The following is a 12,342-nucleotide window of genomic DNA, read 5'->3' on the forward strand; positions in this document are numbered from 1 at the left end:
AGTAAGTTACACAGAAAGTATTTATTTTGACTTAAAATGTGAGAGCTTATTATTACAGGTTTCTCAGGTGATATTGAAGGCTGAAAGGCTGAAGGCGTGAACTGCTGGATTTTTGTTTTTTTTTTTTATGTGTGCGTGACCCCGCCTAGTTGAACGAATGCCAAAAATCTTAACCCCTCATGGAAAGGAGCATGATGCAGCTAAAAATCACATTTTACTGGAGTTCAATTTATTTACAGCAATTACTTTGCGCAGAAATCTTTTGACGTTACGAAAAACGATTGAAATCATTTCAACACGCAGTGTAGTTGCAACTTGAAATAGACGATTTCTCTCACACTTCAGGATCTCTCTGCCATGTGGAAGATCAGAGCTCTCGGGTCACGGCTCTTTGCTGGGCTCAGAGCTTCCATCTGTGGTTGCTGGACCAGCCGGCAGCCTGCAAGAACAGGCCAGGTGAGAGTCTGCTGGTGGGACGGCTGGATGGCTCCCTCTGCTGGCTGCAAGTCACAATGCAAGATCTGGATCTGCTTGTGAAGAGGACTGAACTGGCTCACTGCCACAGACAAGAGGGTGAGGAGAAAGTATCACACGCAGTTTAGAAAGCAAGCTTGGATAAAAAGAAGTGCAGAATTGTATTTGCTTCATTCTAAGTTGGGAATACAAATAGCTTTTGATGTAATTCTGTTAACAAGCATATTTGGTTTGTGAGCAGTTCTTTTTTTTATATATATTTATATTCTGAGCAAACACATGGTTTATGTTTCCAATAGATTCTAACGAGCTTTGACTTGCAGATACTAATTTCTCTTTTGAACTGTGATATAAGACCGATGTTTCAAATAGCTTGTATCATTCTCCCGCTGTGAGTCGTTTTCTGGGTGCACCTCTAGACTCTAAATGTCTCTCGGTTTGTCTGACATATCCAAAAAATATCTTTTCACCTAGACTGATGTTCTTCTTTTTTTTTTTTTTATAGCCCCCAACTGTGTGGCCTGGCACTCAGAAGACAAGCCTTTCGCTGTGGGCTATCCCAGTGGGAAGATCCTGCTGGGCACAACAGAGAGCTATGAGAACACACAGCCTGTAGTGTTGTCTCTCTTCCAGGTTCGCATTGTTAACGTACTACATTAACAAAAATGTTTACTTAAATCTATTATATTAAACATGCCGGATACCTGGAAATAAGTGTAAAAACTCAGAGGTTTATTTTTTTCTTTTATTTGATAGACAAAATGTTTATTAAATAAAACACATACTATACATGGAACATTTCAGAGACAAAAAACAAGTCTAACTTTCATACTCAATTAATTCTACTTTACATGCTGTGATGGTTTTTTTTGTGCTGCATATGTCCTTTTTCCCCTCTATCTTATGCCTTTGACATCCCACCTCTTCTGTCCTTCACCTTATAGGACGCGGTGAGTTGCCTGAAATGGGACCCCACTGGTCACTTGCTGCTGTGTTTGGGGAGGTCAGAGGTGGTGAAGGTCCTGGGACGCTCTGGGGGAACCTGGGTGACCCTGCACTCTCTGTATCATACCAGCACTGTTAACACTGCAGAGTGGTGCCCTCTCGCTGGCAGAGCACCCAGCCCCAGACTCATGATGGCTGTGTGAGTTCATTCAATAATCTGCAACTTTTTGCTAAGACAGGAAAAAAAAAAAAAACCCAGCTAAAACTGCTCAAAATTAGGACAGTCGTATCTTATTTAGACACAGACGGCATATTAATGAGAGATTTCGTCTTTTCTTTTCTCGTTTCTGTAGAGGGTGCCAGAACGGGTCGGTGTATGTTTGGACTCTGCCACAGGGGGGTACGTCTGTATCTTTGCCAAATATACTGAACAGCCCGCAGAGCCAGGATCAAAGCTTCGAGGTCAAGGTCAGTTTGATGGAGATTTTCTTGCAGCCTCTGTGCTTTAAAACCCGTCAGTCGTCGCTATAATGAGCTCTTGACTGCTTACCAACAATGGACTGGAAGTGACTGATACTCATATAATTTACAATAGACCCAAATTTGCTTTTCTTTTTTTGCAGCAGGATAGTGCAAAGTGTGCCTTTGTACTTAACGGGCACATCACTGCGGTGAAGTCCCTTTCATTTTGTTCCAGCGGCCTGGCGCTGGTTTCTGGAGGGATTGGGGGGCTGCTCAACATCTGGTCTCTGCAGGTAAATGAGCTCTGCTGCTGCAGTTCCTTAAAATCAGGCCAAAGTACCACATGATATCCAACATGGGGATTCATTGTGTGATCGTCTCATCTCAGAACCTTCTTGTCCACAGGATGGTTCAGTGTTGCAGACTGTTACAGGACTCGGCTCTGTTGTCAGCACTACATGGATACCAAATTTGGGTGTAGCCGCTTGCTTTGGTAGATCAAAGGTGATTTATATCAATCGTAGCTTTAATGTGTTTGTATTTGCGTCTTCCTTTCCACTATTTTTATTAGATAGAATTACCATAAATATCTTAGGGTTTGTGATTTTAACGTGGAAAAAAATGGCGTGGAGGAATGAATACTTCTGTAAGGAACCGTGTTTTTGTTTAAACTGCTCTCGTCGCACTACCAGGACGTTTTGTTGATCTGCTGCACCCCCGACTGGATCGGTGAGAACCACGTGCTGGCGTCCTGTCGGATGGTTCTCAGGAGCCAGAACGTCTTGGGCCTGAACCGGGCGCCGTGTTTGGCCGTCTTCCTAGAGAGGCTGCCGCTGCTGCTGCAGGAGCAGTACAGCTACGAGAGGGTCATTACTGAAACCTCGTCCTGGAGTTGGATTTATATTCACAGCTCGTTATCTGTGACGTAATTTGTGGTGTCCCTTGTAAACGCAGAGCCACCTGGCAGCCGGAGATCAGCTTGTCCACAGCGCCTTCCTGCAGAACCTGGCCTCCCTGGCTGTTGGTCTGTCCTTGGAGAAACACCTGTGCTCCTCGCCGCGGCCTCCGCACCACGCCTACCCCGACGCTCAGTCCTGCGTGTCAGAGTGGAGCTGGCTGCTCACTTATGCCACCACTGTCCGTAGCGCAGAGGCTATCGCCAGCGGCACTGCCTTCCCTGAATCCTTCATAGTTTCTGGGCTTCTGGAAGTCCAAGACTCAAACATCGTCAAGGCAGTGGTGAGTTCTGATGTTAGCTTGCTTAAAAAAAAAAAAAAGATTTTTCTATTGCTAATATCCTGTTATACTGTTACTTTTAGGACAACAGCATGTGGAGCTTCAAAATGGATGAACAGCTGATGTCATGGGCCACCAGCAGACCAGAGGTGGTTGTTTTTATCTTTTTTTTCCTCTCCATTTGCAACAGAATATTTTGAATTATTAACCAGCCTCTGATTGTCCACATGACCACCTGTGTTTTTCAGGACTGGCAGGAAGGAGGTAAGAGTGAGGTGTACCTCTGGGGTAATGGACGCTACGGACAGCTGGCAGGAATGGGAACCAACCTCACGATGCCTACAGTAGCTCCCTCCCTGTTACAGACACAGCAGGTATCTGCTGCGTGACTCAGGACATAGTTTTCATTTCTATTTATTTCCTGCTGCGTTCTTATGTTTTGTCCTTTGTTTGTTACCAGGTTGTTTGTGGTCAAAACTGCACTTTTCTGGTCCAGACCAACGGGACTGTCCTGGCTGTTGGCGAGGGACAATATGGTCGACTTGGCCAGGGGAACTCTGACGATCTTTACGTCCCGACTATTATCTCTGCTTTTCAAGGTAGGTGCAATGCTTATCTTAAGAACCCTGGCCTGAAGCTGCTTCAGTATTTTGTCTGAAGTTGAAGTTGGAGCGTTTAGTTTTGTTTTATTTTTAAACCACGACCTGACTGTCGTGTCTTGATGCAGGATATGTGGTGACTCAGCTGGTGACCTCCTGCGGCTCGGACGGACACTCGATGGCCCTGACCGAAACTGGAGAGGTGTTCAGTTGGGGAGACGGAGATTTTGGGAAGCTGGGCCATGGCAACAGTGAAAGACAGAGGAGACCCAAACAGATCGAGGCTCTGCAGGGAGAGGAGGTCGTCCAGGTAAACACGGCTGAATATCTGAGCTCCACTGATTTCACTCCATCTCATTCTTGCTCACGCTGTCGGAAGAGAATTCCGGTTACAGAAGGAGCTTTGAGGTTTGTCTGTATTTGATTTGTAAAATATAAAGCAAAAATAATGTTGAGTTATTTACATGTAATAATGTTAATTCTAATAATAATCAGAGTAAATCATAAAGCCTAGAAATACAAAACGTCTTTATATGGACTTGCATTTTCCAACCGTATCATGAAAACTCAGCTGTTGCATATTGTTGTTGCATGTACCAAAGCCCCAAATGTTGGTGTTAGCAATAACTTTTATACAAGTAACTTTGTAAGGCAAGAAATACAAAAAATACATAAAGAGGAGATTGAACAGATTCTTATAGGAAAATAGTTTGATGGACTGCACACTCTGCAGACATATTCACTTTCCACAATGAGACCAAAACTAGATGCGGCTTCCAGAATAAAACATATTGAACAAATTGAACAACAGTCTTTAAACTGGGAGCAGAAATAAACACTCTGTTGGTTCTTTGCCTGTTGTTTTAATATGCACCATTCCCTGGGAGAAGCATATCCAGAAAGAGAGCAGAAATGTTAGAAAGACTAATCAAAACACGTGGGAAATATTAATTTACTGAGGCTCTTATTGCCAAAGTTTTGAAAACGCTAATCCTTTGTTTGGCCAGCTTGCTTGTGGCTTCAGACACTCTGCCGTGGTCACAGCAGATGGGAAGCTGTTCACCTTCGGCAGTGGTGAATCGGGGCGCCTGGGTCTAAGGTCGACGTCTAACAAGATGCTGCCTGAAAGGGTCGCTGCGCTGGAGGGATATCATGTAGGACAGGTAGGAAATGAATGTGGTTCAGTTTAAATTGTGGCTTTAACCCCCCTTTTGTAGAAAAAATAAAATAAAATAAAAGTGTGTTTTCTTTTCTCAGGTGTCGTGCGGCCTCAACCACACATTAGTGGTGTCTTTGGATGGAACCGTCGTTTGGGCATTTGGAGACGGCGATTATGGCAAACTTGGAACCGGTTCCTCCACTGCTAAATACTATCCTCAGGTATGTTAACATTGCAAAACAATGTTCCAGGACCGACTTAAAATTGTATTTTACAATTACGAGACTGGAAAGACGCGAGGAATTGCAGAAAGTTACTTTTTGGTTTTACTTTACCAGAGATGAAATATTGTCCGTGTTTCTTTTATGGTTAGAAAGTGGAGCAGCTTTGCAACAAGGGAATCAAGAAAGTCTGCTGTGGGACCCAGTTCTCTGTGGCGCTGAGCTGCGATGGACATGTTTACACATTTGGACAAGGTATGTCTGACTGCTAGAGCAAATCTGTGTTGGAAAAAGTGGACAACTTTATTTGCAATGGTACAGCAACAAATCACTTTGTACATATTTTTGGGAACTGTTTTGTTATCCTGAGGAAATTTAAAGTGTGCTAGCAGAAAAGGAAATGCATTCTGTCTTTTTTTTTTTTTCTGTTGATTCTGCAGAGCGTCTGATTGGTCTGCCCGACCCCATGCTGAAGAATAAATCCACGCCGCAGGTGGTGCCGTCTCTGGAGGGGCTCTTTGTAGAAGACGTCGCTGTGGGCTGTGAACACGTGCTGGCTCTGTCCTCCACTGGAGATGTTTACGCGTGGGGCTGCAACAGCGAGGGACAGGTACTGAGCGTGTTCGGATGTTTCGATGCATTTCCCACATTCGGGACTTGTGCGATTGCGTTCCTTCTCTGTTCGTACCAGCTCGGTCTTGGACACTCTAATCAAGTGAAGGAGCCAACGCTCGTAACCGCTTTGCAAGGCAAAAACATAAGGCAGATCTCTGCTGGCCGCTGCCACAGTGCTGCATGGACAACCCCTTCCGTCTTGATAAAAAACTCAGGTATAATCCTACTTTTTCTGCTCACAAACGCTTTCTGATCTACGAAAGGAAAAGGAACCGTGACCCCCGTGTGTTATCTTCTCTGGCAGGTGGCTCTGGACATCTGCAGCTTGGCCTTCCCCAGTCAGTTCCTCCGCAGTACAACACTCTGAAGGACTGTAGCCCTGATGTCCTCTGCATGCGCCTCAGGGTGCTCTACCACTTCTCTGATCTCATGTATAAGTCCTGGAGGCTGCTCAATCTGGACACCAAGAGTCAGGTACGTTAAATCCCTTTGCTGTGCTTCTCAAGCACAGACATGTTTTCTGTGTAAAAGAAAAAAGGGGAGCTTTTTTTTCTATTAGCAAAATCTCACACTGATCTCACAGATTTTAGAGAAATCAAACCTTTTAATTGAGTTATTCAGTACATTTTTTTAAACATTGCCACCCCTGCAGTTAGTGCTTTGCGTCAACCCCTTTTTTATCTGTACTCCAGCACTCCCTTAAATATTTTACAAGGTTAAAGCCTACAGAAAGGTATTCCGGTGTTCCACTTTGCACAGTTTCTCCACATCACCCAAAACACTGAGTCCTCGCTTATGCTCTCCTTACTTTAGCACATTCACAGATTTTCTACAAGATTTAGGCCATGAATGGAGGTTCGTTTTGTGTTTAAATCTTTTTGGTGTTTGACATTTTCCTGTATGCTTTGGATTTTCTGTCTGAAAAACATAACAGCCCAGTTTCAGTTTACCAGCATAGTCTGCAACATTTTTTTTTATTTAAAGAGCAATATTATGTAAAATTGACTTTTTTTTTTTTTTTTAGCTTTACACCATGTTATGATGTTATTCCCTCATCAAAAACATACCTGGAGTGCTACGTTAGTTTTTTCCGGGTGCTGTCAGTGCTTGCTGTCACAAAGCTCTGTTTATTTTCATGAATCTCCTTCTTGGAGCTGCAGTGCCCAGTCTAGCTGCTGCCTCACACAGCATCCCTTCCCCAGACTAGCGGCAGCAGCAATTGGCAAACAAACTACTTCTCAGTCAAACACTCCTAAAAAGAAACCGGTTGTAAACGAGGAGGAGGATCGTTGCGTGTCGGAAAGCGTAGGAGCTTCTCATAAAAACAGAGGCCTCTTTAAGGCGAGGTGATGTTACTTTTAAGTTATGTTTGATCGTTGAATTCATGAAGCAGTGTTTTCTAGCAAGGTTGCCATGGAAGAGAAACATTCTTGGTTTTACTTCACTCCTGCCTGAATTTCTGAAAAACTCAATATGATCTCATCAGATCAAAGTGCTAAAAATCCCAGAAGAGTTTAGCAAATAACTCCACGTTTGCATTTCATTTCGGGGGTGTTTTTTGTGTATGACTCATAAACAGCTGGTTTGCATGCAAGACGGTGTACAGCAGCTGTTATGGAGACTTGGTGTCCTCAAGATGTCACTCTTTGCTGCAGGCCTTTTCAGATTTTCCCCCCCCCCCCCCCAAGTGTGCATGATGGAAAGTTAAACTCTGCCACTCATCCACCCATGTTTGGCACAATTCCAGTTTAAAACTTTTTTTATTGTTTGCGCTGCAACCAGCATGTTTAGGTGAGTCAAGGGTGGTGTTTTATAATTTTCATTTTCTCACGTATCCAGATCAAATCACATCTGCTTTACTTGCATCACTAAGAGAAATAGGTCTCTATGTCTGTATGCCTGTACGCATACAAGCAGAAAGTCGTGGATGTATACTTATAAGTTTCTTGAAACCTCAGTCAGCGTAACAAAGGAATGGATACATTTAAACAAATGCTTCAGTTACAATTATCTCAAAAAGACAATTGTGCCACAGTTGAGTTAATGATGTTCCCTCCTGAATTAAAAAAAAAACAAAAAAAAACTAGATTCTTATTACTGCACTGAGAATCAAATTATGTTAGGACGCTGTGGCAACAAATTTGTCCGCTGCTGGATGTTGCGATTCTCTTTTCCTACCGTAATGCACCGTTCTGCTTTTATTTTACCTGTCTTCCCTTTGCTTTGTCCAGATCGCCGCTTCACGCTATACTTCGGGGGCAGCAGCCATCATCAGGGGTGAACTCAGAGGTCTGTTGTCCCCCAAAGTCAACACTCTGCCTCTTGTGCGGTCAATCGGCAGGACCATGACCCAGGGCAAAACATATGGGCCGCAAATCACAGTGAAACGGATTTCCACAAGGTAATGACCGTGTTGTAAAGTCCAGTGACTAAACCGGAATGTCTTTAGGGTTTTTTTTCTTTTCTGGAACAAAGACGCTTGGGTGCCCTAATGGCATGCTGCGTTTTCAGCTGGCCATCCATGTCCGACGTCCTAAAGCAATTTTAGGACATTTATTTGGGGTGTTGATTGTTTTACTTGAATTATTTCATCGCGTTTGCTTCAAACCCAGTCTCATTCCCTCCCCACAGAGGACGATCAAGCAAGCCCATCTTTGTGCAGATCGCGAAGCAGGTGGTGAACCTGAACCCTCTGGAGCTGCGGCTGCCGTCCCGAGCCTGGAAGGTGAAACTGGTTGGGGAGGGAGCTGACGATGCCGGCGGAGTGTTTGATGACACCATCACTGAGATGTGCCAGGTAGGTGAGAACCGCGCAAGTCTGAAAGCGTCAGAGCCGATAAATTATGTACTTCCTCTAAGGTAATAGTGTAATGCACTTTTTTCTTCTTTTTCTTTTTTTTTTTTACCAGGAGCTGCAGTCTGGTGTGGTGGACCTCCTGATTCATACTCCCAACAGCTTTTCAGATGTGGGCTGCAACACTGACAGGTGAAATTCTAACAGGTTTTACTCTTATAGCAGAATATCTCATCGTCAGAAACGACCTCACCGCTAGCAATGGCTCCAAACGCTCGCAGGTTCTTGCTTAACCCGGGGGCTCACTCGGAGGATCACATGGTACAGTTTCGCTTCCTGGGTATCCTGATGGCCGTGGCCATCCGCACCAAGAAGCCTCTGGATTTACATCTGGCTCCGTGGGTGTGGAAGCAGCTATGTTGCATGCCGCTGTCAGGAGCTGACCTGGAGGAGGTGGACCTCCTCACCTACCGCACCCTCCAAGGCATCCTTCACCTGGAGAACAGTGGAATCACAGCAGACAACTTCCACGTGGTGCGAAGATGTTAAAGCCAAATGCTTCACAGAGATTATTTGTCATCATCTTTGTCATTTCCTTTCAACCGTTTCCTTTTCTGTCTTAATTCTTCCTTCCATAGATGATCCCTCTAGATTCATTCATGGCCCACAGCGCAGATGGAAGGCTGGTGCCGGTGGTCCCTCGAGGTCAAAACATCTCCCTGACATTTTCCAACCGCACTGAATATGTAGAGAGAGCTCTGGACTACAGATTGCATGAAATGGATTCACAGGTTTGGGAGTCTTAAGTGTGTCAAATTGATTAGGAGGTTTGGAAGCCTTAAAAAAAATAAATCAACGAGCCTGTACTGTGTGGTGCAATTCTTCAGGAAATATGGAAGAAGAAGAAGAATCAGTGAATAACCTTTAAGATTTTGATCCTGCAAATAATTAACAGAAATATCTGAAAATGAGTCTCAGGTTTGGAGGTTGTTTCCTAGAAACACGTGCTGTTGCTAAATGTGCTCCAATCAAGTACCAGGTGAAATCATCTAAACCCTGATATGTTTTTCTTTTTTTAGTTCTTGATTTTAAATCCACAAAACATTTCAGAGTTGCACTTTAACATGTTTTGAAGAAAAATATTTGAATGTTTACTTTTAACTAAAAAACTTTGCTCATATATCCAAAGCTATTGTAGGAATGCCATAAATAATGTTGCGACCATCTCTGCCTGCATCTACACGACAGTTTTGTCCTCAAAGCTGAGTTTGTTCCTTCCTGTCCAGGTGGACGCGGTCAGAGAGGGCATGTCCACCATCATCCCCGTCCCCCTGCTCTCTTTGCTGACCGCCCAGCAGCTGGAGCAGCTGGTCTGCGGCCTGCCGGAGGTGTCCGTTGAGATGCTGAGGAAACTCGTGCGCTACCGGGACATCACGGAGAGCCACCAGCTGATCCGCTGGTTCTGGCAGAGCTTGAAGGAGTTCACCAACGAGGAGCGGGTGCTCTTCCTGCGGTTCGTTTCCGGCAGGTCCCGGCTGCCTTCCAACCCGGCCGACATCTCGCAGAAGTTCCAAATCATCAAGGTCGACAGGGTGAGGCGTCGCTTTGTCCGTCGATTTATTCGATATAGCAAAAATAAGCCTCAGCGCGTATTTGCTTCTCTTTCTTTCCAACGTCAGCCCATCAACGGACTCCCTACCGCGCAGACCTGCTTCTTCCTGCTCCGCCTGCCCCCTTATACAAGCCAGGCCGTCCTCACCGAGCGCCTGCGCTACTCGATCCACAACTGCACTTCCATCGACATGGACAACTACATGCTGACCCACAACACGGAGCCAGCGGAGAGCTCAGACACGGAGGAGTGAAGCTGAAGACCACGGGGTCGTGAATGTATCTTCTCCAACGCCATGCACATTATGCACTGAACACGGACTTTTATTTTGCCAAACTTGTATGGTAGCGTACTGTTTATATGTTGGTCTATTTAAGGAGATAAAGCATTTTGACTTTTCAAACTGTGCACAGTGTTGTAATTCTGGCAGTGCTACTACAGGGATAAGAATTAGACTTTTAATATAGGCAACTGAGCCACAATAAGACAAGTATAATGTGCCTGTTTGTTTGAGATTATGTAAAAATGTGATGGTTTACTACACTGACTGTTGTCATTATTATTTATTAAAATGAAGAGTGTTTAAATAAGGACTTCTTTGTAGTTTATTTAAATAATTTTCAATAACTTCGCCATCATTTTTAAACATTGCTACGCAAGAGTATTCATCCCCTTTGTACTTTATCCTTCATCACATAAGTTCAAAATCCGGTGAATGGAAAACACTACATGTGGCGGATAACTAACACTGCACATGATGCTGAACACACCATTCCGTCTGTGAAACACGGTGGTGGCAGCATTATGCTGTGGGATTGTCTTTAACGAGCAGAAACAGGTCAGCCTGGTCAGAGTTGAAGTGAAGATGGATGGAGCTAAACGCAGGGCAATCAGCTTGATGTCTGAGCCAAATTCACAAATGCGCCCGAATTTATACGCAGATCAGAAGCCATACAAGTATGTAACTTAAATACCTTGCTGAAGAGCACATCAACTCAAGTGAAGAAGCCGGAAATGAAACCACAACTCTCCGACTGCAAAACAGATAGTCTTCCTGTTGAGTCTTAGTCTACAATAGGGCGGTTTCCATCAAAGCAGTCAAAATCTGGAGTTTATGATGTGACAAAATGAGGAAATGTTTAAGGGGTCCAGATACGTCTGCAAGGTCCTGATTTACATTGAGTACACTGTTTTTGTGAGGTTCCAGGTTCTTCTGGTGAATTTTATTGTTTAGCCCCTGAAATCTTACTGGTCTTATATTGGTAACGCACGTCATTAGACCATACCAAAGCAAAACAGGTCAAACTAAACAACAAAATCTAAACAAAGAAACATGGATAAGATTATTAATCTAATTTACAAGCTAATCCACCTAACTAAGTGGTCTGCCAAATAAAACATTTAATACAGGGCAACTCAAAAGGTTGCTTTAAAGAAGAGAAAAAAGAAAACGATCCAAAACAAACTTCCTCCATTTGGTAAAACCCAATCAGTGACGTCATAGACCTATTTAAGCAAGAAATGCTGGCGGATCCTTCCTACACATCTGGTCAGGCTGTAGCATCTACAGACACGAACACGTAGACGTCTCATGGAGAGGGTCGGCCCGTTGCTGCGACACGTCACAGCGTCCGCCATATTGAATGTGGAATATGTGCCAGTCAGCTAATACAGGTAAATGGACCGAACTTTATAAAGTGCCGTTCTACAAAGTATCTTAAGTTAATTTCTGCCTTTGACACATTTTCTCACGCACACTAATATATTTGGTAATCAAAGAAATGACTAAAGACAAGAGTTCGTAGCATCTTTATAGCTAAATACCGACATGGTGAAGCTGAGCTGGGAAACAGACTGAAGAACAGCAGCTCCAGCTCTGAACCTGACTGATCTTTCCTCACTAAATCCTCTGGTTTTTAATGAACTTCCCCTCTAACAGCGGTTTTTCATCAGCTCTCTCTCATTAGAAAACAGTGTGAAAACGTTAGCGGCTACGCTAACAACCAGCGGTTACTTCGGCCAATTTAGATAATTAGAAAATATTTCTCGGTTGTTTAGAAGCGAATTTCTGGCTGCAAAGTCAAGTGATTCTGATCTTTAATCCTTACCTGTGAAAGGTAATGCCAGTGAATCCAGTTTGTTTCGTAAAACGGTTGAAACAAGTTCACACAGCACAGGACTTAAGGAGCTCCGATCGCTCTGCTGCCACATACAAGATGGCGTAT

General features: G+C 44.0%; 1 protein-coding gene across 7 annotated transcripts in view; it reads left to right on the forward strand.

Annotated features, from left to right (window-relative positions):
- LOC106958944 (probable E3 ubiquitin-protein ligase HERC1) overlaps nt 1-10,708 on the forward strand; it is a 46,261-nt gene extending 35,553 nt beyond the window's left edge. For 6 of the 7 annotated variants that reach the window (XM_015051138.1, XM_015051132.1, XM_015051137.1 and 3 more), the window contains 25 exons: nt 346-573; nt 980-1,107; nt 1,419-1,618; nt 1,773-1,887; nt 2,043-2,174; nt 2,287-2,385; nt 2,574-2,747; nt 2,836-3,120; nt 3,201-3,266; nt 3,366-3,491; nt 3,578-3,716; nt 3,845-4,026; nt 4,724-4,879; nt 4,974-5,096; nt 5,249-5,351; nt 5,537-5,706; nt 5,788-5,926; nt 6,016-6,185; nt 7,943-8,112; nt 8,343-8,508; nt 8,621-8,697; nt 8,787-9,039; nt 9,144-9,296; nt 9,792-10,097; nt 10,185-10,708. In XM_015051138.1, coding sequence (XP_014906624.1) covers nt 346-573; nt 980-1,107; nt 1,419-1,618; nt 1,773-1,887; nt 2,043-2,174; nt 2,287-2,385; nt 2,574-2,747; nt 2,836-3,120; nt 3,201-3,266; nt 3,366-3,491; nt 3,578-3,716; nt 3,845-4,026; nt 4,724-4,879; nt 4,974-5,096; nt 5,249-5,351; nt 5,537-5,706; nt 5,788-5,926; nt 6,016-6,185; nt 7,943-8,112; nt 8,343-8,508; nt 8,621-8,697; nt 8,787-9,039; nt 9,144-9,296; nt 9,792-10,097; nt 10,185-10,370 — 4,046 coding nt within the window. In that variant the 3' untranslated portion in view covers nt 10,371-10,708. The remainder of the gene's footprint in view (nt 1-345; nt 574-979; nt 1,108-1,418; nt 1,619-1,772; nt 1,888-2,042; nt 2,175-2,286; nt 2,386-2,573; nt 2,748-2,835; nt 3,121-3,200; nt 3,267-3,365; nt 3,492-3,577; nt 3,717-3,844; nt 4,027-4,723; nt 4,880-4,973; nt 5,097-5,248; nt 5,352-5,536; nt 5,707-5,787; nt 5,927-6,015; nt 6,186-7,942; nt 8,113-8,342; nt 8,509-8,620; nt 8,698-8,786; nt 9,040-9,143; nt 9,297-9,791; nt 10,098-10,184) is intronic. The other variant, XM_015051135.1, reaches the window with a different exon arrangement.
- Nucleotides 10,709-12,342: the final 1,634 nt, after the last annotated feature.

This window comes from Poecilia latipinna, unplaced genomic scaffold (genome assembly GCF_001443285.1).
Source record: "Poecilia latipinna isolate Pla-1442-1.1 unplaced genomic scaffold, P_latipinna-1.0 Scaffold1032, whole genome shotgun sequence".
Classification (NCBI taxonomy): domain Eukaryota; kingdom Metazoa; phylum Chordata; class Actinopteri; order Cyprinodontiformes; family Poeciliidae; genus Poecilia; species Poecilia latipinna.